This window comes from Oenanthe melanoleuca, chromosome 8 (genome assembly GCF_029582105.1).
Source record: "Oenanthe melanoleuca isolate GR-GAL-2019-014 chromosome 8, OMel1.0, whole genome shotgun sequence".
Taxonomy (NCBI): domain Eukaryota; kingdom Metazoa; phylum Chordata; class Aves; order Passeriformes; family Muscicapidae; genus Oenanthe; species Oenanthe melanoleuca.
In genome coordinates this window covers 21,919,260-21,945,561 of record NC_079342.1, presented here as the reverse complement: position 1 = coordinate 21,945,561, position 26,302 = coordinate 21,919,260, and the positions used below count along the sequence as shown (strand labels likewise).

The following is a 26,302-nucleotide window of genomic DNA, read 5'->3' as shown; positions in this document are numbered from 1 at the left end:
CAAAGAATCTTGGAACATTTGAGGCTTTTACTGGGTAAGAATAGTGATGTTTTGGAGGTGGGGGGGGGGGGTTTGCTGCTGGAAAACACTGCCCCATTTAAAGGACAGATTCAGTATTCAGATTCAACTACTTGAAACAAACTTGGGTGTTTCCTGACTTTACCTGTCTATATCATTTGCACATTAAACTGTAGTGAGTCTCTTTTGACAAAGGCTGCTGCTTGCTCCAGAAGCTTAACAGTGCATGTATGGAGAACATCCTGACATTTTGAGCCCGATTCTACAGGTGCTAAAATGAACCATCACCTCTACACTCACTGCATCAGACTCTCAAGGGATTCAAAGTAGTCTAAGGCACTTGACTTTTCATAGAATCATAGTCCAAGGGACAGAAGTACAAAGATAATAGAACAGTTCTCCACAAATCTGTACAAATCTGCATATTCTCAGCTTGTTCAGGAGTTTAATAAACTGGTCTTTTTCACAGAAGAACTTCTGTTGCAGAACTTCCACTGGTGTTTGCTGGAGATGGTTAATTGATTTGAGCTACATTCTGTGGACATTTTACATAGAAATCTATCTCAGCAGTCGGTTGGAAGGATATTTTATTGCTCAGCTGTATAGCTGATATTCAAAAATGTGTGGGTTTTGCAATTTCTAGGGCCAAACTTTTACTTCTTCAGGAAGCAATTGTTCCTTCTATGATTAATGAGTGTGTTGAATTGTCTAAGGTAGGGAACAACAGCTTGAAATTGCTGTCATGTGCTATGGGAAACCAAAGGGAGAGTGTGGAGCTAGATCTCCAGCAGGAAAACAGCTGGTAAAAAATTAAGCCAACTGTGTTTCCAAGTCAATCCTGGAATGCAGTATGCAAAACAACATGTGTTCAATCAGAAATCCTCAAAAGACCATTTTGTCAAGCAGATTAGCTGCCTCAGATGAAGGATATTATAACCAAGTGAGAAACTTGTACCTCTGTAGGTCTTCTTTTCCTTGGTTTCTTTATTTTCTACGATTCCAACAGGAGCTGAGAGCACTCAACATGATAGAATAGGGAAGGCTTTAGGGGAGTATGACAGCAGGCACTGTCTCCAGACTTGAAGTAAACTAATTTCTTTTGACACTTAATGGTTTTCTCCTCAGAGAGCCCACACATCCAAGCATTCACTAATCTCTTCTACATCATCAGTCTCACTCCTGCCTCTCAGTGTGAATGAGATACACTGTGGAAAATTCTACCACATACATTAAACTTCATCCTGTCACTCCATCCTCTGATCACACCTTTGGAGACATTCACCCAACTGCCCCGTGGGCAAACTACAGCAAGACAGAAACTTTTCCAAAACTCTGGAAGGCAGACATACAGATTTTATATATATATATTTATACATATATCTTCACAAGAGCAATTGTTTTATCTTAAAAACTTTCTAAAACAGGATTATACTGCAGGTTTTGGCAGTAGAGATAAAATATTATGGGATCCAGCCTTATTTTGTTTTTCTCATCCAAATATACACATTGTTATAACAGAGAAATAATTGCATCCAGAATTATTACTGCTGCTTGATGACCAAAATGCCTCATACACTGCTCTGCACATGAAACTACTGCAAATATCCATCTACCCCGGCCAACAACAGCTTCTTTTGGGTGGAGGAAAAGAAAAGAGGCATAAACATGGATCACTTAAAATGCAGTGACAAAAATGGCATTTGAAGGCCTGTGTTCAAAACAGACCCATATTGTTATTACAGATGGAAACAGTGAGGGAAGAGAAACAGAAGAAACAAAAGCCAGCTTTTGTGAGTTCCACAGCAATCCCTTATGATCCTGGGTCTTGTATAAGATGATTTGGAAGCTTTGGAAAGGCATTCAGGGTCTCTCCCTGAATAAGGCACTGAAACACACTGTCTTCCGTGAGCCTGGCCCAGTGCCATGACAGTTTCTGCAGAATTCATTGCACGTTTGCTAAATGTTCTCTGTGTATCTATATAGATATATGCACATAGACATATATGTATTTTTCCATATGTTTTCCTGCAAAACAGAAAAATAAAATAAGTTACATAATGGAATACAGAATTCAGAGTAAGACAAACATAGTACCTGTCGACATGTAACATGAGCCCCAAAACTAAACCAGAGATGCATTGATTTTGAATGTACTCTAAATTTGTAGATAGAAAATATTTCTTGCTTAACAAAGTTTTGTAATAGCCCAGCCAGGAGGGCTAATGTTTGACTTCTTGATTTACTGTCTGCCCTTTTCAAACCCTATCATCTTTTAAGCTTATTAGCATTATTCCTAGCAATTCCTTATGTCATTCTCAATGACAAAATGTTGATTACGGACAAAATTATTTTCCCCACACTTAAGAGTTTAGATCTCCAGAAGCAAAGAGCAGTCCTGGATCTCACCATCTTTGAACATAAGATGCTTAAGAGATGCAGTAAATAGATCACTATTCTTATGAAAAAAAAAACGCATATTCTTCAAATATCATTGTCCCTGTATCTTTTTTTCTGCAGTTGACAAGAGATTCAAGTAGAGGCACTATTTTTTCCCTAAGAAATGCACTAAGTTAGCATTATTTTTCCCCTTCAGGTGGTCAGTGATTTAAATACTGCTTGAGACAGACTTTGTAATCTAATGACACATTTAACAGTCACCAATGGGTCTAATCTTACTTTAATTTGTCTAATTTTTAATCTAGTTTCACCACACGTCTTCTGCATTCAGCAAGCTTCACAGTTTGTTCTTTTTCTTTTGAAGTAATTGCTTAAGAGTATCATGAAATACTTTTGCATTTTTTATTATCAGAATTAGTGAACAAGGACCTGCATCTCTAACTACTGTGTCTGCTGTGGCTATAAACAGAAGCCATTAAGAACAGTCAATTAAGAACTCTGATAAAACAGATATATAATGTTTCATTTTGCAAAATATTGTATTTTCAACCCTTTTTGATTTGTGACTCCCCATCATGCTTCAGTGGAAGTCTTTAAGTTCAGGGTTCAGACACTCGCTGTGCTTCAATCATGTGTTTAAATTGGAATTATTTATACAAGAGTCTGAGAACTGGGGCCTTGATTTAACTCAACTACAGTTCTTACCTCCCACATGATGGGATGATGTAGTTCACATTTTATCTCAGTTCTTCCTCTTCCTCTTCCTCTTCCTCATCTTCCATTTCCTCTTCTGAGTCATCCTTATTCTTTGAACTCTTGCTGAATTCAAGGTTCCCTTCAATATCCAGTACCTGTAAGTGCTTCAGGTTTTGGAAGGTACTTTCTTTCAGTGCTCCAACTGCAATCTTATTAAACCTTAAACAAACAAAAAGGTACCTCTGTTAAAATAAACCCATTTTTATATACAACACAGAAACGAGGAGACTAAGAAGAAACCATTCTGCAGCTACTCTAAACTGACCCAAGTTACTCTAATTTTACACTGACTCACAACAGCATTCTAGAAGTGCTGACTCCTCTAGATGGGGGAAAATAATCATAATATTGGAATTCCTCCCCCACAAATTCTTTTTCTTGCTATTCTCCTTTCTCCTTCCCAGAGAGGAAAGGCATCTGCTTCACAGCCCACATTTTGAAGTATAACTAATTTTTCATAAAATTCTGTGGCATTCTTTAACAGTTTAATTCTTCACCTATGAAACTCAAAACAAAGTAACCCTTTAAATACAAAGCAATAATTCTTCAGCTGTTATTTGCATTTCCAGGATTACAAATAAACTAATCTGCAGTTTAAGAACCTGTCACATATACTGGTTGTTATTCCTGAACATGCTTAAAATTGTATTCTGTGTAATATTCCATATATATATTATTGCTTCACAGTACTGCAGTGATTAATGGCCTCCCATTAAAAATACGACTGAGCTTGGGTGGAGTTGCCTCCTGAATATGTTAGTGAAACTGTTTTGCAAATTCCTTTTTTCTTCATGCAGAAATATAGAATGTGGTATGTGGTTTCTGGTTCACATCCAAGCATTCACTAAAATCTCATAAATGTGAGCAGCTGAATAGACAGACTGCTCTAATTTACACCAGACTTTGTAATTTTATTTGCTTGGTATGGAATCATTCATCCATAAAGGTATGCTCCAGAACTATTCAGAAATATGGAGCAGTTTAGGTGCATATAGACAAAATAAGACCATATTTAGTCTTCTGCAGCCTAGGCTTTTTGAATACATCCACTGGATCAGCTTAATCAAATATTCTGTGGGGATGCATAGATTAGTTCTAATTAATATTTTCAATAATATTCCACCAGATTAATATTGAATATATTACGGGGAAAGATTCACTTCTTGTGGTATAAATCTCTGCTTAAATCAGTTGTTACTGTGAGTTTACATTACATGTAAAAAAAGGTCAGTATCTGTCATCTGTAAAAACAAAGTCCTCATCCAACTGAGAGTGGGAAAAAGCCCAGCAAAGCCCCTAAACTGAGTTACGTAACTGTCACGGTTGTAACTTGTCACTTGTTTCTGACAAAGCTATCAAGGGAAAGCACACAGCTCCAAGATTAGTCACACACACCTCACTGGAGGGGGATTTGTCAAAACCCAGGGCCAACAGACACAGGCTCCACTTCTACAAGGGGTCTGTAAACTTTTGGCTCACAGCTGAATATTGGACTATGACATCATGTTAATTGCCCAGAATTACTGGCATTTCCAATCCATTCTAATAAGCATAGAAAAGACAAGCTCTCTAAAAGGAGCTTTTTACGTGCATCCATGTCTTTTCTGAGCAGAAGAATATAGTTTTGCCACATATTACTATAAACCAGAGATGCTTGTTCAGAAAGTAAGGATTTTAAATACTTTCTAAAAAGGAAGCAATTATAAAGTGGATGAAGAAGGAAAAAAATTCTTGTGTGTTGAAGTGGAAACTTGACCTTACCTGAGGTAAATCCCCTTTATTTTGGGTGTGGATTCAAAAGCATTCTCTGAAACCGTTGTGATCTTATTGTTCTGGAGATACAGATACTCCAGAGATTCTGGCAGGCCTAATGGGATAGATGTCAGTTGGTTGCCAGCCATGTCTAGTGACTGCAAGGAAGAGACAACAAGGGGTCAAATATCTGAATTTAAATATTGTAAACACTCCAGAAAGAGATTTATGCTGGAAGCTATATTTATTACAGAATAAACTAATTTAATCTACCTCTAATTTGCATCAAGGTAAGTGTGGCCAAAATAATTCTACTCTCTTACACTCCTATTGAGCATCCTGATTTCACATGATATGTCATGCTGGTTTGTTTCAGACTTCCAAGATTTCTTTATCTCTCCCCAGGCATTAGCCCATGTCTGCTTTAAGTAAATTAAAAACAGACTGGGTTTCAGATATGCAGGAGAATTCCTTGGCATCTGCTACTGCAAACACTTCACTGGCTAAGGGTGGTGATAGGTACCATTACACATAAAACCATCTGGAAATATTCTAACATGGAGAATGTATGAAGACAGCAGGACTAAAGGTCATGGTCGTTTCTCAGATTAATTTTATGCAAGATAATCAATCAACAAAAATGCTTTGTTATCCTGTATTGTAGTATTTTTATAGCACCAACCTGACACTCACTATTTACCCACTACTCAAAGCCACACTTCTGCAAACAATTGTCCTCATTCCAGTGTTTTTATTCCTCACATAATGCCAGTCTGGAAAACAATTATCATAGAACCATTGAATTGTTTAGGTTGGAAAAAAGCTTTAAGATCATTGACTCCAACTGTTAACCCAGTACTGCCAAGTCCATTATGTAAATGTCTCACTTTGCAGTTGCAGTCTCCAGTGATTTCCATGGAAACAGTGTGGACTGAAGCATTTACTAAGTATATGCATGATCAGGATCTTTATGGATGGTTATTTGCCAAATTCACTCCAGTGCAACAAAAACCAACTGTGCAGTTAAGCACTTAATGATAAAACGGATTCAGCTGAAAACAACCAACAAGAAGTAATGCTGTTCCAAAGAAAAGCAACAGCCATAAATGCCCCATTAGTCCAGCAGAATTTTAAGTCTGTGTTATTATCTGAACCCTGTTTTATGAGAGTGAGGTTTGCTTGGGGATGGCCAATGGCTGAGTCAGCAACACCTCTGGCTTTACACTGCCTGCAAGGAAGTGAGAGTAGAACAAAAGTTCCACATAATTGTGAATCAGTACCTTTGAGAAGGAAAGCTCATCATTTCAACCAGCAACTCCAGCTGCCCAACAGGGCTCATGACCCCTTTTTGGTTGAAAATAAAACAACCTACATTTTATAAAGGTACTGCAGAAAAATAATGCCAGCAGTCTGTAATTTTCAAGGGCATCTTCCTTCCAGACTGCTTTGCATGTTAAATGTATTTGCACACACATTCACACTCGCACATGTATCAGTGAGGCACCAAACAAATGCAAAAGGTATTATTAAAGCCAGGGACCAAATCTGCAGCTGATGCAAACAGCTCTGCAGACACTTTTGCTGCATTGCTGATTGACATTAATTGATAAACAAGCTATTGGTTATTCCCAGACATAACAGAAAGGAAAATGTTGGTATAGATTAATGTCAGGATTGTCTGAAAATACACTGGGGGCCAGTGTGACATCTGCTTCATGTCCTTATCCCTGATCTGCCCTGAGATGTGCACACTTCGCCTGTGCAGTGGCCTGACCCTCCATAGCTGCCATATGACACAGACAATACCTTTCACTGCAGGAAAGGGGCCATTGCTTAAAAGGAAATGCAAACAAATCCTTCAGCCAGAGTAAAAATTCTGAAAGGTCGTTCTGCTCAGCACAATGTAATTGTTTCTGCCTGCCTTATGGTTTGTGTTTAACTTTCTCCAACAATTAAGCAAATGAGAAGACTGCTGATTGAATCCAGACCTCCGAGCTGCTCCCCAGGTGCCTTAGCCAGCTGAGCTGCTAAATCCTACAGCTTGGCTTGTCTGACTATAAGCTGATGTGGAGGCTTTGAGAATTAAGAGTGGTTTTTGTTTAAGCATTCCTTCCTTCTGCTGTCTCTATTCAGAGTTGATTTTATATCTTTTGGGAGACGAGCTATTTGAAAGGCTTAATTTCAGTTTTAATGACAACATTCACTGATGTTTTTCTGAAAATATGGGATACTGTTAGGATTTAGAAACAAAGCTGGACTAGCCAGCAGTGGTAGGTACCTACCTCTGGCAAAACAGCACATAATTTCTACTCTAGAAACAGAGTGCAGAAACTTACAGTGCAACCCCAAAACACGAGTACCAAACACAATTAGTATTGGTGCTACATAATTTGATTTAGGCAGATAAACAAGGACATCAGCATCTCAGTAAAACAATTAGAGAAGGTGATGTTTCTACCTGAAGACTGCTGAGTTCTCTCCATGCTCTTGAATAAATTGAATTTATTTTCAGTTTATTGTTGCTCAAATACAGTTCCCTCAGTTTTGTCATCCCAGACAAAGTCCCTTTTGGGATGATGCTTATCTCATTCTCCTTCAACTTCAGAACCTGCAAGTTCTTTGGAAAGCCAAAAGGCACCGTGTGGAGATTGTTTCCAGAAAGATCCAGGGACTTCAGCTGCCGCAGTTTACGGAAGGCCTCCCGATGAATCTGGGGACTTGTGAGCTTGTTGTAGCTCAGGTTCAGCTCTTCCAGGAAGTAAGTGGTAGCAAAGTCATTCCTGTTAATCTCTGAGATCTGGTTATGAAGGATCATGAGTGTCTTCACTCGCCGGGGCAGCCCACTGGGGATCCTTTCCAGCATGTTGTTGTACAGGTGGACAGTGTGCAACTTCTTTAAGCCCTGGAAGGCTAAGGGGTGAATGCCTCGGGCTTTTAATTTGTTATTGTGGAGCAGAAGGTACTCCAGATTCTTAATTTGGGTCAAGACATCTCTGTCAATCACCTTAATTGCATTCTTCTCCAGGTGGAGGAGGACAATGTTTCGAGGTAAACCACTTGGGATTTGTGAGAGGTTATTGCTGGACAAATCCAGGTATTCAAGACTAGACAATTTCCTTGGGAAAGCAGGAAAGAAAACACTTTGATTCTGCAAGGTGCAACAATAACCAACTTCCTCAAAGATTTTACAGTCTTTGTTTTAGAGCCTTTTTACTCTTTACAGCTCCCACTACTGACTGCTCTTTTCTGACTCCTGAGATGAGTGATGCGGACACCAAAACGGGGGCTCCCATTTTGCCATAGGGATTAGGACTTGGCACTGCCATCACTCCCCAGTCACACCAGTAAGAGAACATGCCAGAGTCCACAGACACCCAAGATGCCACTGAGCTGAGGCCTGAGATCAGTTTTGCAGTCCCAGATAGCAACATATGAGCAATTTCAGTGAACAGATACCACAAGGAAGATGCCATGGGAGCACCACCAGAACACAGAGTTTAGCTCTCAGCTTCACAGGAACAAAGCCTGACCATGGGTAATTTCTGTCTCTTTGAAAGTACTTGCTGAAAGTGAAAGGCAGGTCTGCTTTCTAGGTGATAAAATGTTACTTTTATGCAAAGCAGAAATGCTAACTTAGTGTCCTAGGCTAAGGTAGTGAACTTCTCCTGACCCTCCAGTATTATGGAAGTGAGTCAGGGCTAGAGCTGCTTTGTGTAAGCTACTGAATCTGGATTCCACAGTCTCAGTTGAAGCTAAATTAAATCCTGAGACCAGCCACTTATACCAACTGGATGTGGATCAATGGCATTATATGCCAGGATTGAGGAACTCTATTCCCTTGTATTTCAAGTCAGTTTCTCAGTTCAAATTAGAGTTTCAGTCTACTTGACACTACATAACCCACTGCAGATGACTAGAGAGTTTTCAGGAAGCATGAGAACTAATGTGTTACAGACATTACTCACTAATTACTACACTGCTATCCAGTCATGTTCTGAATGAACAAATATAATCTTTGGGTAAAACACTTCATTGCTGCCATTTGCAAGGCTTCCCTTGCAAGGATGGGAATATCTTAACAGAAATATGTCTAACATGACCTGGAGGTGGATTCAACACAGATATAGTAAACTACTGAGGGAGGTTTCCAGGAATGGGAAATGGAAAAGGAAAGCACAGTTTGATACATTTTTGTGTCTGGAGATCAGGAGGTTTACAGAACTAAGTTATGGACAGGACTGATTGTGTGGTCTGGATTTTCAGGTATAGAACAAGGGTAGCATTCAGTGCAAGCAGAGACAAAAATTGTTAAATTTTTAAAGTGCTAAGTCCCAGGCTAAATCTAGGACAGCCAAAGGCTATTTCTGTTGGTAGGAAAGCTTCTGCAGCCATCTGGCTCTTGAGCAGCACTATTGCATCCCTGCCTGCTCCAGCAATCACCTGCACTGGGGTACAGCTGGGCCAGAGGAATTTACAGCTGTGTGTCTGTGGCTGCCTTCAAGCCACCTTCATAGAAACAAACAAGTGGCTGCAGTGAAGATGAAGGTCAGGCTTTAACACCCAGTGAAGTGCCCTAGAAACTGGAAAGTCCCAGGTAACCTCACTTCTGACTGTTTTGGAAGAACAGAGAGTAGCTTTCAGTGTTGTTCTAGGTGACTTTTCCCAGAAGGGACTTAGCACCTGGTGTGACTGGGTCTGTGGCAGACAGGGAGTGGTGCAGTCTGATGTTCAGTGTTCTGTCTTTTGTATGCATCTATTCTGCAACCGCTCACCCAGACCTTTGCTCTTGAATGGCAGCATCTGCATCTCAGACTTAGCAGTGAAATTCATATTATCCAGCTTATAATAACTTTAAGAACTTTTAATAACTTTTTAAAAACTTTTAAAATAACTTTTTACTGTGTCCTTTGTTCAGTAGATGTACGACTGTCCCAGAGGGGGCAGACAGACACAGAGGTACAAAGTGCAGGTCTCAGTCTCACCAGAAAGTTTCGTTGTCCATTCCCTCATTAGACAAGTAGTTATTCTGCAAATACAGCTCCCGGAGACCAGCAAGTTCGCTGAAAGCTCCTTTGGGAATCTTCTCCAGCTTGTTGCTCTAGAGTCACCAGAAGCACAAAGCACAGTATTTGGCATGAATCAACGCAACATTTGGGTTCTGTTCAACTGACACAAGCAATTAAACTTCAGAAGGGCTAGACATAAAATATTTAGGGGCATTATAATGTGATGGACAGACTGGACCAGATTCTTTTGTCAACTGATACAAAGCAGAAACCGACACAGATAAATTTGGCTGTCTCAATGAATAGTAAAAGAAAAAATTACATCTAAAGTACACCTGCCAGATTTTTTGGTCCACTTTTGGCTGCCTCTCTTTTCTCATTATCCTGTTTTTTCCCAGTCAAAATATCAAGGTAAATGTTAACTACTGACAGATAGTGCACTTGCAAATAAAACACTAATTTATCGACTCATCTTCTCTGTCCTTAACACACTGTGGATAGCAGGGAAGGAGACAAGTTCAAAGTGTAATCCTCAAAGTGTGAGACACCTTTGGGAGATAATGATTATCTACAAGTGTCAAAAAAATGCAGGGGACAAGTAACTTCACACTTTGGAGAGAAAGTAAACTGGTTGCGTTTACTTTTCTTCAAGCTGGAGAAGCCTGTTCTCTAGAAGACTTTAACAGCAATTCTGGTGAAACCTTCAAGGAAAAGAGAGCTGGGAGGCAGCACAGAGCTGCCTCAGTCCAGGGCTGATAACAGACTCCAGTCTCTGCATGTCCAAGGAGCTGTCAACACTCAGAGCAAGCGGACCCAGGACTCCCCACTGCTGTGGCTCTCCCATTGCTAAGGCTCAGATCTCCAGCTCAGACATGATGAAGCATTTTTATCAGAATCAGATGACATGGAATTAAAAATGCTGGAGAGTAGTTAACAGCACAACTCTGCTATTGCACTGTTGCTGGAGGAATTGTAGCAGTAGGGAATGCCTGATCCAAACTGAATTGCCAGTTCAGTAGCAAGCAGCAGCCACTGATGCTGGGAAACAGTGGTCTGTGTGGAATGAGTCAGGGAGCAAAGCCAGTACAGAGTGGGTAAGCAGCTTCAGGACAAGTGGCATCAGAGGCAAAGCTAACTGGAGGTCATGGAGACATGGCCATGGAATGATGCACTTCCTGTTTTAATATGCCTTAATATCGTTTTATGCAAGGAGGAGACCAACAGTGCAACCCCACAGGGATTTGCAACATATCCCCCTGCAAACACAGAGAGGCATTTCTGCCCCCTAGGAGCATTCTGGTGATTTACAAAAACCCACCATTGCTTATGGACAAAAAAGGAAGGACATGGGGACAGCTACTGTGGAGAATACAGCAGGCAAGGCTTAAAGTGGGCACTTAAAGGTGCACTGGGAGGTCTTGGCTGTGTGGTGTGAAATCCACACAAACAAAGTACTTTGTCACAATCCCAAAGGATTACAAAACTTTGTTGTCCTTACCTGTAAGTGTAATTTATATAGTGCTGGAGGGAGATTCTTTGGAACATACTTCAAGAAATTGCTGGACATGATGAGTATCTCCACATTGTTAGAGCCATTGAACATATTATCAGGTAACCCAGCATCTGAAAGTTTGTTGTTATGAAGATACACAGATCTGTTGGAAGGAAGTAAAAGATGAAGTTCAACAGATAGAGAGATCTGGAGTTTTCGTTTACTGAGAGAAACCTTAGTTTAAAACTTAATTTCAATCTTTTCTTCTTTCCTTGAGATAATTAAATTTGCTTTTTAAATGTGCCCTTTAATTTAACAAGAGATACAGATGCAAAACCAAATGGTTGGCCCCAATACTCTCTGAAAGTTAGGTCTATTCAAAATCCAAACCTTCACATGAATACAAATTTCACAAGTGACCTTAACTTCTTTACAAGAAACTGAGAGCAAGCCTGGGACTGTGCAGTATTTAGAAACACAGAATGTCAGTGTGGGGGCCTCACTCAGAGGGTTAGAATTCATCTCTGTTTAATAGATAGGGCCCCAATTTAAACTTCTAGTTGGAATTGAGTCTGGGCTGCTTGGGTTTACAACATCAGCCTGGAGGTCTCATAAGAAAGGTTTATCTCTTAACCCTCCATTCTTTCTGCTCCCATGAAGGCTGGAAATACCCCAGGAAACAGTTTCTCTCCAACCCCTAGAACTCAGAATAGGGTATTGACAGAAAGACATTTACTCAGTCTGGCAGACTTTTTTGTGTGCTTTGGTTTTTAATGAGCCATTGGGATCAAAAGACAGAGTTTCTTACTTTTCCTTTCCCCTTCTTACTTTCAACCTTTAATACTCACAAAATACTTTCTCCAAACAGATTTTCAGAAACAGATTCATCCTTACACAGGTTTCAATTCTGTACTAAGCAATATACATCTATGAAGTTATTCCTCCTTTTCACTGGCTTAACTGCTAAATTAATTCATTTTACTTCTTTTTAACTAAAGAAATTATAGGCTTTTAGTGACTTTGATTACCCCTTCCTTTCCTGTGTTTACCCCCAGATGCAGCAGGCAGCTAAATTTGCAGAGAGGTTAAAACTGCAAAAGTGTCAAAGTGAGCTTTTTAAACTTGTTCTTGGATTCTCTACCAGTTGCAGAAAACTTGGCAACATCCTTCTGGAAGGAAGGAAAGGCTCAGTATGGAAATACAATTGTGTGATCACACTCTCCAGGGAGTTCAGAGCTACACTGGAAGTATTGTTTACCCTGCATGGTCAGCTGTACTTTTAACTCACAAATATTTGCCTTTCTGAAAACCTTACTCTCCAAATAATCAGTCTGAGATCATGAACTCTGCTGGGGGCAAAAAAAATAACTGAAACAACTGTGTTGGGATTTCATATGAGTAACCTTGGAAATCAATTAGCTCTTATTCTGATTAAAATTCGTGTTGGTATAGAAGAGTGTGAAAATCACGTCAGAAGGGTCAATAATTTTAATATGGAATCAAAACACAGCAGCATCTCCACCTGAAATCAAGGAAGAAAACATGTATAAATCTAGCTTCTTTCATCATGAGATATTGCCAGAAATCTGTGAGTGACTCAGCCCTTTCAGCTTCCAAGAGCCTAAGAGACTAAAGGCCCAGGAAGTGCAGAGTAGCTCCAGCTCTCAATGAAGTCAGTGGGAAAGGAGAGTTCTTCAGTTCATCACAAGACTGGGCTGTAGGGGCTCCGCTGGCTGAGCTGTAATTAACTGCTCCCAAACCTGGCTGCATAAATGGCTCCCAACAGTTTGGGATGTCTTTGCAGGATCTGGATGGTGCAGTGTGTGGATGCTGCAGATTACTCAGAACCCCTTTAGAAAAGCCCACACCTCACAGGAGGTGTCTGTGTGCCTTTTAGTTTGACATGGATGTGCTGCTGCCAATCCAGATGAGACAATCACAGCCTGAGCCTAGCAGAGACCTTTGGCAGCAGATCTGGAGCACAAACCCCTTCTGAAGGTGCTGAAGTGTTTACCAAGTACTGTACTGTCCACCTGATTTTACTTGTAAAAATGAACAGATTGTAATAAAACTAGAGATTTCTAAACAGTTAATCTCCACTTTGAGAAACTAAATTATTCTTTTCAACTCAAATACACAAATAAAATGGGGACAACTTAATTTCATATTTGCAGAAGTGTCTGGCAGCTAGCAAAAGCCCTTGGAATGTGTTTGTTTGATTTTTCATGCTGAGAATAACAAACAGCTTCTTTTCAAAAACACAAGTAGGCAATAATATAGTTTAGCCAGTTAGTTTCTTATCACCCACCAACTGCATCCAAGCAGTGGCAGAACACCAGTATTGTTTTACTTCCCAGTCCCTTACCTCAAGTTTGGTTTCTGTCCAAATGTGAGCCCATATATCTTAGTGAGATAATTGGCTGCAAAATCTGCACTGATCAAGGTATTTGGTAGGAATTTTGGAGCCACTGTTAGCTGTAAAAGAAATATACAGGGGAGTTCCAATGAAATGCAGTAAATGTTTTAACTGAGTATTAGAGCAGCAGCAAAACACTTGCAAATTTATCTTCCCTAAACAGGCAAAGATAAATTAAACTGAATGTAGATTGCATGAACAAAAACAAATTGTCCTCACTCTCTAATCTCTCCAGGAAGGAGACAGACTTTTGCTCTGAGATATGAAAATGTTTGTTTTGGTTGGAAGGGTCCTGCCTCTTTTTGGTGGAAGAAATCAAGAAATTGTTATTCAGAGAGCAAACACTTTGCTTATTATTGTTCCTAATTCCTCAGTCTGCTGTGCCAAAAAAACTCCAACCCCCCTCACAGTGACCTACTGCTTATTCTCTTAGGAAAGTGTATTGTGGAGAGGAGGTGTCACTTCACACGTCTGCTCCACTGCATCCATTTGTGATGATTTCTGCAAGGGGGGTTCAGGCTCCCAAAGAACAAGGACACTTCTGAGCCAAATGATGGAATATGGAATGGCACTTCAAAGCAAAGTGCACAATGATACTTCATTCAATAAACAAGTGATGCATCAGGAAGTACAGAAAGGCCCTGTCCTCAACACTTTTTAGCTGACAACAGGTATAGGATTGAATGTGTTGCTCTTGTTGCTGTTTTTATCAGTGATTTTCAAAGCTAACCCTAGAAATGCCTGCATCTGAACAAACTGGTGGAGTGAAAAGCAATGATCAAAAAAAGCTCAATTTTAGAGAGCATCCAGGTAATACAATAGCCAGTTTCACTGAGTGGCTGTAATAACAAAGTCATTCACCTATAAACCAAGAATACAGGTTACAGTCCAGGTTGGATGGGGACAGTTTTCTGGGAAGCATAAAGCCAGAAGCTTTATGCATCAAGATAAAGCCCTTGGGAAATAAATTTTTAACACAGTGCTGTAACAGATGATCCTTGAGTAGAGGAGACACTGAATTACTGTCAGCATGTGCAGCCACCCTGGTTACAGGTGTTCTCTGCAGTATTAATGAGACCACTCATGGTTTTATGTGCACTCTAAAGGGCTTTTTCCTAGGTAGATACTGACTTTGAGATTAGGATTGGAAACTGAAGCAATGGAAGAGATCTGCATCTAGCCTGAAGTTCATGGAATCTGTAAACTTCCTCACAGCTCTGTTGTGTGACACAGAACCTGGTCCTTTTAGCCTAAAAAGTACAACAAGACTCACATAATGAGAAACCATATTTTTCAAACTTTTCTTACCATAAAACTACAGTGGGTTATGAATAATAGTGTAAAACCAAAAATATTTAAAATATGAGCACTGTGTGAAAGAAGAGACACTTTACTGGAGAACTGCCTAACCCAAGCCTTAAACTATGTATTTATCTAAAGACTGCCTACACCCCTCTCCACTGGTATGTCAAGAGTGCATTGATGAACTCCATCCATGAGCTTCCAATTTACTGGACTCATAAAACAGTCTTTAAAAAAAAAAAGAATAAATTATTTACTGTTTTTCATTTTCAGCTGTCCCAAAACTTCCATCCTTAGCCTATCTTAAACATTAAATGGCCACAAACACAAAAAAAAAGTTCTTTCCCACAAATCACACTCTTATCAGCATTTCCAGATGGTTTGTGAGCACTGGAATGAGCCATTCTGCATATTCCTGCAGTTGCTTTTGCCTTTGGTGGTAATCTCTCACCTCCTGATCTGGGAGATACGATTTCAGGGAGCTGGATAAAAGCACTCACTCATCTCTCAGAAAGAAGGTCTGACAGTGCCTCAGAAAGAAGTAAGTCTCTGCCATGATGTAATACTGACAATTCAGACACAGGAAACAAGACTTAATCATTTTCATACACAGTGGTACATTAAAGCTTTTCTCCAGTCAATTAGGTCATAACTTTTGTACAAAGCAAAGGGCATGGCTCAAGACATGTGAAATGAGAGACATCAGAACCACAAGAAAGAGGAAAGAGAAAGAGAAGTTTAATCCAAAAAGAGTTTTCACTTGCTTAGGAATTTGCTTTGGCATTTCAGCACTTGGTCATGAGACTGATTTTCACTGATTACCTGCTTGAAGGATTCATGCTGGACTGTTTTAAGTTTTAGCAAAAATAAAGTTGACTTGAATAGCTTTGTCTAATTTTTATTGCCTAACAAGAAGCAATCTGCCATTTCTCCTGCTGCAATTTTCTTTCAACTTTCTTGCTGCACCTTCCTTTCCATATGGCAAAGTGTTTGTCCACTGATAACTGATGAATTCAGGTTAATACAAAAGTCATTACCAGTTTTGAATTGCTTGGACTTTTCTTGCTTGGATTAAGCTTTGATAAAAACAGAAGTGCTGGATTGGGGTGAATCCCATATCACTTTGAAGATATGGGGAAATGTAAACCTTCTGTCACCAAAATCATGTGCTTATAGTCTATAATGGCAGCTCAGGATCTGGTCTATCGTTTGGAGGAACAAATTCTCTCATTAACAAGGTTTACTGTGCACTCTTTATGAGAGATACAAAACAGGAGAGTGGGGTGAAAAATTAAAAAGGAAACTACAGCATCTACTCTTTAATTGAAGTATTTATTACTCACAGACCACAGAAGACTTTTAGTCTCTTACATTTCTTTTCTCTGACAAACTATGCCAGTTTAATGAAAGATGATTTAGCTACATCTGATGGGATCACAATGGAAGATAAAGCAGCATTAAGATAATCCATAAAACAAGGAGCAAACTACCAGCAAATCCCTGCCCTCCTCCAGACACCACAGTAACTTGATCCACAGTGTTTCCTGCTGCAGAGAAGATGCAGTTTGAAGCCAATCTGGTTTGTCCTGGCTTGTGATTTATAAAGAAATGTGTTATTTTTGCGGGTCCACAACTTCTCACTATAACTACTTGTGACATTCGCTGATGTTTGCAATTTCTTTTGGGATTCTTTTCTCTCTGCAGCAAAGCCAGAAAAACCAAACACTTTGTTTTGTTACACAGGGAAAATCAGAGTGCAAGGTTCTGGAATATTAGTCACAGTCTGGCTTGTTCCTTTTTATGGAGTTATTAACTGCCAAGATTGTTACATGGAAATGGTGCTTGAAAGAGAGAAAAGAACACAATGTTACTGTACTAAGGAATGGGTTCTATTCTCAATCACTCCATACAGAAATGTATGGAGTGATTCTCGATGTGTCTTGGCCTGACTGAAACCTGAATATGGCCACATGTATTTAATCAGAACATCAAATGGTCCCAGATTTTAAGAGGATAATAAAATATATATACAGACATACAGAGAGAGAGAGAGAGGGTGGAATAGAAGGGCAGGATTTTTGTAGACAAAGAAGTTCTGCCTGATGTTTTAACTTATATTTTTCTGTGGATCCCAATTTCTTCTGTAGCAAATATTTGTGGACAATCACTGGGGATAAAAGAAGCCATTAAAGGAACCACCCAGATGCAAGGGTATATGAGAAGCTATTTAATTTCCTAGCCTTGGCAGGAAAGATGTGTTTCTGTCAATGCATCAAACCTGGGTCATAGGAAAGTACCTGGGATCTTCTCCATCAAAAGAAGAAATTCAGCTCCTACCACTGCAGATAAAAGAATAAACTGATGACTGGCACAGTTTCACTGTATAAGGGTATTCTCCTTATATCCAACCTAATAAGAATGGGAGTCAGGGGAAACTGGAAAGCTTTTTACAGATCTTGATGGTTCAAACACAGACACTAGGATGTGTTTGTTCACAAATTTTTCAATCAGCCTCATCTGATAAAGCAGCATTTCACATAATTACCCCACATACAGGCAGGAACCAAATCTGCATGCAGCTGCTCCAAATGCAGCTGCTACTGAAGACAGTGGTAACTTATACATGCAGGGGCTTTCTATAACTTTCTGTACCTACACAAGTGAAACTTTTCACCAAGTGTACAAATAAACAAGTGTTCAAAATATACCTCCATGTGTAGCCTCTAAACTTTTCACATACTGTTTTGACCTTAGATGAACCTGCATTAGAATATCACTTTAGCACAGTTTTACTTATGTAGTATGTAGATTTTAAAAGAATTGACAGCTTGCTCATTTAATTTTCAGAACCCAATTAGAAAAGAGCTCTGAAAGGCTTCAGAGCCTCTTACCTTATTGTTTGCCAGGTACAGGTAATTCAGGTTCTCCAGATGCTCAAATGCTTCCTCTGGCAACCCTTAAAAACAGGAATAACTAATCAGTGACATCATCACTTTTCTGAGTGAAAATACCAGAGGGCATCTTTCCCTCTCAGTATCTTTCATGTGAGATTGAAACACTTTTTATAGACACTGAAACAATCTGATTTAGACCTATTGATGTCTCTGTTTTCTTTTAATTGGGAAAAAACCCAAACCCACAAACCAAATCAAACAGTATACACTTGTTAAGAGCAGTGGAGGACTATTTAAAATCCTCATCACACAAGGCTTATGGCCAAGCTCACTGGCAGGTGTCAGGTACAGAGTTGTGTGGATCTGCTCTACGGCTGATTAACAGTGCTTGCAGCAACCACACTATCTGAGAACCTTCTCCTGTAATTTGTATAAGATTCTGCAAGTCTTTTTTCTTGCAAGTGTATAATCTGAGGTTGCTTAATGATCAGATCAACCTGATGTACGACTATATTGCCAAAATAACCCTGGTACCTGCATGTCACAACCCTTCTCTTGCTCAAACAGTAACCCAAACAGTCATCAGCTCAGAAAGCTGATCCAACTCAGAGCTTATCCTCCCCCAATAATTATTAATTTTCAGCTGAGTCACTCTGCATCCATCTGATCACACAAGTACCATTGCTGTCACAATGGAAAGCCTGCAACACTTTCACCTGGCACTTAAATAACCATGTGTCAAAGGTGAAACTATTTTCTATGTCAAAACATGTTGGAAACTCAGGGCTGCACTGAAGCTTGTGAAAGAAAACACGAAGGCCAAAAGGTAATAATGTCAAAGGCTGGATGCACAGCTTTCCCTGTGCTATGTAAGATTGCTCTGCCTTGGGGCCCACATTCTCAATGAATTTTGTTCTCTATCATTTCAATAAAGATAAAGAGAGCATTCAGATCAACTGATTGATGCAAATTAATAATAATTACATCTTTTGTATCCCATATCCTCCTCTTTTACTGTTTACTCCAATTCCTCTGTTTCTTTTGCTTTCCTTGCTAATTTCTTATTAAGTTTCTCTAAGAAGCATAAGACTGAGCAAGCAAAACCTGCCTACAAAAATCAAAATGGTTTGAGAAGGGTAGAAATGTCCTTATTTGCAGTATGTATATAAATTCATACCAAATTTGACAAGGACAAAACTGGACCAAACTGCCCTGACTGACTAGACTGAACTAAGGTCATTCAGGAGGAAATCATTCAGCATGTGGACGTTTCTGGTTCTCAAGTGCATTGCATGGAAGTGCCTGTGGGACCAGAGGGAGTTTCCTGGATGAGGAGATCTCACGCCACAGTACACGAGCTGCTGCCAGGTCTCCTCCACTGGTTCAGCAGGGCTGCATTCTTCCACACTGAGTATTGTATTTCAGATGATAAAGTGTCTCCATACTCTGTGTGATGGCCAGAGGAGTGAGGCTCACAGCAAACCACTCCAACCAAGGCAATCCATCACCCTGGCCTTCCTTATCAGCTGCCACTGGCCTCATTGCATAAGCTGATGTTCTGGAGGCACAGACTCTGTCCACCCCATGGCTCACCTTTTGAAGTCAGCCTGTTGTTTTGCAAATTGAGAGTTTCCAGTCTATAAAGACGAGCAAGCTCTTCTGGAAAGATTTCTTCTATTTGGTTATTCTAAGAAAATGGAGAGTATTAATCATCAACAAAGTAATTTAAGAAGGGTCCCAGTAAACTCAGACTGTGAACTTCAATAAAATCTGGAAGTGAACCCACAGTGTCAAATCCTTGTCAAGACTTCTCTCACAATGAGCCAAACTCAGATCTCAAACCCAAAACATCCAAACCCTGGAGCTTTTGAAAGCCTGACTTCTGCTCATCTCCAGGAATACCCAGCTTATGCACCAGTAGCACACAAAGTGTGTGATTATGCCTCACAAGGCCCACAGTCCATCTGCCAAAGCCAAACATCATAGCTGCAGCAAACATTTGCTACGAGGTTGGCATGGTGGATTTCCAAGCTTATGGCTTCTGTTATTCATGGGTTATTTTAAAAGCCACTGGTCATGGGCAGGGAGTGTCAAACCAGGCTCACTTGCACTGGTTGTGCTGTCAGGGGTGACTACCACCAGATTTTAATTAACATGCTGACTAACAGTCTGACCATTAATGAGTGTTCCAGTTTGAGCATCCAGGGGACCCACTGTGCCGGAAGCTAGGCCAGTGCACAGAAAGTGACAGCTGCAGCTGCAAAAAGCTTCTTTTCTTTTGGTAGCAGAGGCAGGAGCCATGGCTAGCACATACCTAGGACAGACCTGCTGAGGAAAGTGCCAGCTTATATTACAGTTTTCCTAACTGAAAAGTTCTAAACAAAATCTGCATTTCATCCATTGTACAGAATTGACAGATGGGAGCAATAAACCAAAAGTAATTGGTGAAGGGCCAAGCATTGAAAACCTGAACTACTGCCATCGCTCTGAGGAGGCACAGCCACAGGGCTGCCATGCTCTGGCCCTTCAGGTGTCAGAGCACTGGCAGGGAAAGGACACCTGCCCAAATGCTGGTCACAGGGATCAATTAACTAAGAGCAGAGCATAGAAACCTGCTGACAGTCTAGGACATCCCAATTCTTCTTCCTTAAGCTGGAATCTCACACCTTATACATCCTTTTCATGACAAGACATGAGGTGTCTGGAGCAGGACCATTTAGCCTATCTTCTTCAAAGACACCTCAAAATGGAAGAGTTCCACCTTGGGTTGGCCAAAGGACAAACAAGAAATTGTCGGTTTGGATAAAAAATTCTTGTCATGGAGCTGTGGGGGAGAATGTGGAGCTCTTTTTTCCCTCGCTGGACGTGAGGGGAGAGGATGCCGATAACGTGGCGCATTCATCGAGCCCAGGAGCCGGGCCTGCTGCACCTGCTGCTCCCAGGGAGCAGAGGAGGAGCTGAGGGAAGGCGCCGGGGCTCAGGGGCGGAATGAGGGCACGCGGAAAGATGGATCGCGCCCTTACCTGCAGGGACAGGTGGTTGGTCAGCTCGGGCAGCAGCAGCGGGAACTCCTTGAGGTCGATGCCGCCGCAGTCCACGACGCCCTCCTGGGTGCAGCCGCAGTCGCGGGGGCAGGCGGGGCCGGGGCCGGGCCGCCCCCGCTCCGGGCCGCTCTCGGAGAAGTCGCTGTCGGCGGCGCAGCCCAGGGCCAGCAGCGCCGGGAGCCCCAGCAGCGCCAGCAGCGCCCGGCCGCCGGCGGGCATTGCCCCTGCGGGCCGGACAGCGGGTCAGGGCGACGGGACAGCCCCGCAGCCCGGCCGGGCCGGGACAGACCCACGGGACAAATCTACGGGACAGCCCCACGGGACAGAACCACGGAACAGCCCCACAACCCGGCCCGGCCGGACCAGCCCCACCGCCGCCTTGCCGCTCTCCCGGGGCGCTTTCGCGGCCCCTCAAGGTGCTCTGGGGGCTGCGCTGCCCAACCAGTGGGCCCCGGTTACAGCATCCCCCGCACCGGCCCCAACTCCCCGAGTTATTTATTGCTTTTTTTTTTTTTCATATTGAGAAACGCCAGATGATCCCGCAGATGTAGGGAAGAGGTTATGCAATGTTAGTTCTATGTGGTTGTCTGTCGTACCGTTCTTCACAGTTTTGCTTAGGACAAAACTCTTCTCGTTATTTAAACATAGAGGCTGGTCAAGAGTGACTCTCGGAGGGGCTGCTACGCATGCATTGAACGATAAAACCTCGCAGCTACTGAAAACAGAACGGCTTCCTATGGATTTTGGACAGTGCTGATCTCAACCTAAGACACTTGGCTAATGTTCAGCTTTTATCTTTCTGGCAGCAGGTTAAAATAATCCAAACAGAAGTTGAGTATGTACTGGAGCAGCCAGCTGGTCCTAACCCAGCCCCCTCGGTCCCACTTGCTGCCCTTCTCACATTTCATACATAAAGGTTTGCAGCCAGGGCTGGTTATGGCTTGTCGTTTATCCTCTCGGCTATTCTTCACAGAAGGATTTGACAGCGATGCGAAAGACTTAGGCTGATCTTCTAAGGTGAAAAGGCACGATGGATTCATCACCTTATGAAATAAATACTCTTTTTAACTCTACTAGCCCAGATTCCTTCTGTGCATCAGAAACAAGAACCCCACAGAACTAGACTGGCAGCTGTCAGAACTGCGTGTCTCCAGTTACATTCATTGACAAATCTGCAGCTTTGCACCAGGAACTCTCACAGAGAGCTTGGGTACTTGGGAAGCATTGGAGACATCCTGCTCTCAGTCACAGTCCTGAGAATTTTAAGTAATTTCTTTAAACACTGACTTGTACTTGAAGAAATGGGAGCAAGTGAGACTACAGGGCAGAGCATCCCAAAACATGGATGCTGGTTATGCTTTAGTCCTGTCTTTGCTACAAACATGCTGGGTAGATGATTTCAAGCATTTATCATTGTGTGCTTGATCCCTCTTTCCCCTGTTCCACTATTTTACAGCTTCCATATCTGTAATAGTTGAATATAATGAAATTAATCTCCTTTATAGAACTTATAGAACTTTCCTTTTTGGCAGATATTAACACTGAGACCAAAATTAGCCATATGAGTATGCCAACAGTGGATTAGTAAAATCCTTAGTATTTGGTGACCTAATCTCAGAAAATACTTCAGAAATCTTAGAGAAAATAATCTCAGAAAGTATTTCAGATCTCTAAAGAAGTATTTTTCCTATATAACAGCTCACCCTTATAGATACTTGCCAAAGAAACTATAGACAGAAAACCTTGCATATACAGGTCTCAATCAGCTCTGCTGTAACAGTATCAACCCTGTTCCCATAGCACAGTTAAATCGTGGTTGGTCTTGGGCTCTCTAAATTTGCAACCGGCTGGCTTTTCCACATCTGCTGCTGAAAAGATGTTAGCAAATTAACATGAAATATTCTATCTATTGCACACTAAGATTTTGAGGCAATCTCACCCCCTCATCGATATGCAAGTGTCTGCTACAATGCCTTTGGAGGGAATGCTGCTCTAGCACAATGAGACACTTTGGATAGAGGAACATCTGTGTACATCTGGAGTGCAGGCAGTAAAACCAGGCATGATGGTGATTTTCTTTTACTTCAAAGAAAGGCTGAACTTACTCTCTCCAACTCACTCTCATGGGCCTGATTCAAAACCTTGTTAAGAAAACTTCTAAAGGAGTAGCTCAAAACCCATTAGAAAGAATCAGTCCTCTTCTCTTGCTGTAGGTGGGCTTTGGAGCAGGTCCTGCCACCCAAAGACTGAAGTGACACTGAAACCAGCTCAGGGGTTTCTGTGGCTGCATCTTTCTGAGTCCAGACACAACTGATACCTGCACTTTGGTGCCTCACAGCATGAGAGTGCTACAAAAGGCACAGTCTCAAGAAGTAAACTGAAGTTTCAGAGTTACTGAATGCTTCTCAGTGATTATAGTGCCCCCAATAAACAACAGAATCACTTTCAAAATACCCTACTCTGTTACCTATTATTTCCTACGCACATTCTCACAGGACACACACACACGCAGATGGAAAAACATCCCCTGAAAGAGAGGATTCTCTTTCAAAATCAACAGGTTAACTGAATTTGTTACTCTGAGTATCCTTGCTAAAAGCTGCAGCTGGAAGGCAGGCTGCTGCTGCAGGTTGTCTGACAAGCCAGCTTTAAAAAAATAGACTCACCTTTGCTGTCAGAAATCAGATGAATGGAGAAGAACATTTCTCTTGCCCCCACAGGCTCTCTCAGCTCATGCCATGTCAGTAACATGCACTGAGCTCAGAGTGAGTTCCCCTTTCCAAGCCAGATCCTTTCCAGATGTGAGCAGCAGAACTGGAGAGAGTAACAGGCAACCCTCTACCAGTGAGAGCTTCCTGCACTTCCCAAAGAAATCGGAGAGGAATTTTCCAAAGTCACCATATGGGAAAATATGAGTAGGAAAGAGGAAGCAGCTATAGCCTGAATATAAAGACTTGGGAAGTAAACAATCTCCCATTACTTTTGTCAACACAGTTTGCAAGATCTGTGAGCCAAGCCAAAAGCCAGCATGCAGGAATTGGCAGAAGAGAAGCAGAGACAGTGTGTGTGCTTCTGTATTTCATTGCAGGACACTGCTGCACGGTTACTATATCTCTGAGTTTAGCTGCACTCAACCCAAATCTGAATTCCAGGTGGGAATGTTCTCCCATTCTCTGGGGGGTCTGGTTCAAATTAGCTAGGAATAAATAGATCAGCAATTTTTCCTGCATTTTATCTCCTTCCCCTTTAAATCTCCCTCCTTTTCAACACATCAACTGATCTTTGGGGATCAGGGATCAATATGTTGAATCTACAGAAGTCTTACAGGCAAAGTGCCCAAATTTGCTGTGACACCCCATCCACTCAGTCTCTTCTTTTTCTTCTATGTCCTGCATTACAGCACTAATATCAGACCTTTCCACCACATACACACACAAACAAATACATTCAGCCCAGAAGCTTCACATTTCTTATTTTCTCATTCTTGGTGAAAGAACAGGAACATACAGCTGGTAACACTATGCTCCAAGTTCAGCAATACTCCCAAGAAAGCAACACAGCTTTTTGTCCCTGACAGCAGTTACTACATTAAATATAAAGCCACCTGTTTGGTGAGTGCCCCGCAGTGCTCCATACAGTACCTCCACAAAACCTGCAGAAGATCTGTCCTCACCAACAACAAGACCTTCTTGCTGAATTCCAAAGAACGGACACTGATTCTTTCCTCTCCACTCCAGCTGAACTAAAGTCTAAAGCAATTAAGTTATTTCCTCCCTCTCTTCATCCAGGCTTATATCAACTTGAACTGATCCCCCTGTGTGCCACGTGGAAGTTTCAAAAGTTAGAGTGGGAAGTGTGTTTTTACTGAAACCAAAATAAAAACAAAACAAAGCTGGCTGCTTTTTCTTGGTGACTCAGAGATCCAGGACACATATGCCTGCTACTCTTTCTGTATTACAGCACCCTGAGTCCATACAACAAAATGTGCACAGTTTATTCAGGGGGGAGGGGTAGGGGGATTACCTCACTCACTATGGATGCCAGAGCAGCCCACAAGAGAGAGGAAGTGACCAGCATTCACTCTTCCCCAAAGTGCATTTTTATATGTGTTTTTGATGTAGAAGTATAGTAATTTGTTATCAGGTAGCATCTAGAGGAAGTACAGGGCATTATAAAAAGAGGGGCATTGTGCCTCCTTTAGTGGGGAAACAGAGGTACACAAGAGTCAGACACCAGATATTCCAAGTGCAAAGGTAACACACCCTCACACTGTGCTACAAATTACTTGTACAGGCTTTTTTTTTTTTCTCCAAGCTTTCACTTCTTCCACATCTTACTCTCCAGACTCGCATACCCCAGACTCACAATTCCCTTTCTCCAGGCTCAGTACTGCATTTCCATCATCCACAGAAATTCTCAGGAAAACCAGAGCTGGAGTCAAATCCATCTAAAACTGTTCTGACACACCAGTAAGCCAAAGGCTATGCCCTACCATGGTACATGGACTCAGCAGCCACTGGTTTTGTTCACTGCAGCTTTCTGGAGCTTTCAGAGCAAAGAATTTCCACTGCAACACTCACAGCACAGAATAAGCTGAGGAAGACATTTCCAGTCAAACTTGAGTCTTCATAGTCTTGCACCTTCCCTGCTGTCAGGCCTGAGTGGTGGCTGCAGCCTGCATGAAAAAAACATTTCCAGGTTTAAAAACTGGAGATGAAGACTCAGTTTAAACTTTGGTATGATTATTTCTTCAGTTCTCACAGATGGCAGAGAACCAGGCCCTTGGGCAAACAGCTGCTGGGGCAGCTGGGACAGTGTGTGCCACAAGAGTGCTTTGCCATGGGCTTGGCACAGAGCACCCTGTGCAGGACACAACCTTCTGCACTGCCCAGCAGTAAAAAGCCCCTGTGGTGGTCAAGGACAGGTTTGGCTACCTTGAGCTCTTAGATTTCAAAGAAATTCTTGCAGACTTTAGCATTGTCCAGGGCCAAAGCTGCACTATGCAGTATATTCCATGTGAGACCTGTTCAGCTCTGCAACTACTGTCACTGTCCTAAACAGGCTAAATTTACTTGTGATATGAGAAACTCACCAATCAGACAGCAACATGGCAGAGAACAAAAGGTGTAAGCAGATCTACTGAAGCTCAAGCTCCAAGAACAGTGGTTCTCCAGGCATCAACTTGTGATTTGCCTGGTATGAGGCAATCAGGAAGTTTAAGTTTT

The 26,302-nt window shown here is 41.5% G+C and overlaps 1 protein-coding gene across 2 annotated transcripts; it reads right to left on the bottom strand.

The window, feature by feature from the left end:
* Positions 1-984: 984 nt before the first annotated feature.
* PODN (podocan) lies at positions 985-24,858 on the bottom strand. 2 transcript variants are annotated; one of them, XM_056497043.1, is made up of 11 exons: positions 24,719-24,858; positions 21,057-21,301; positions 19,627-19,720; positions 18,031-18,095; positions 13,787-13,896; positions 11,428-11,584; positions 9,906-10,021; positions 7,382-8,039; positions 4,933-5,081; positions 3,121-3,330; positions 985-2,043 (listed from the first exon to the last, which is right to left on the bottom strand). In XM_056497043.1, exons 2-10 carry the CDS (start codon positions 21,294-21,296, stop codon positions 3,153-3,155), a joined length of 1,767 nt encoding a protein of 588 aa, XP_056353018.1. In that variant the 5' UTR covers positions 21,297-21,301; positions 24,719-24,858; the 3' UTR covers positions 985-2,043; positions 3,121-3,152. The 2 variants fall into 2 exon arrangements, with proteins under 2 accessions (XP_056353018.1, XP_056353017.1); XM_056497042.1 differs by lacking the exon at positions 24,719-24,858 and adding an exon at positions 23,744-24,062.
* Positions 24,859-26,302: the final 1,444 nt, after the last annotated feature.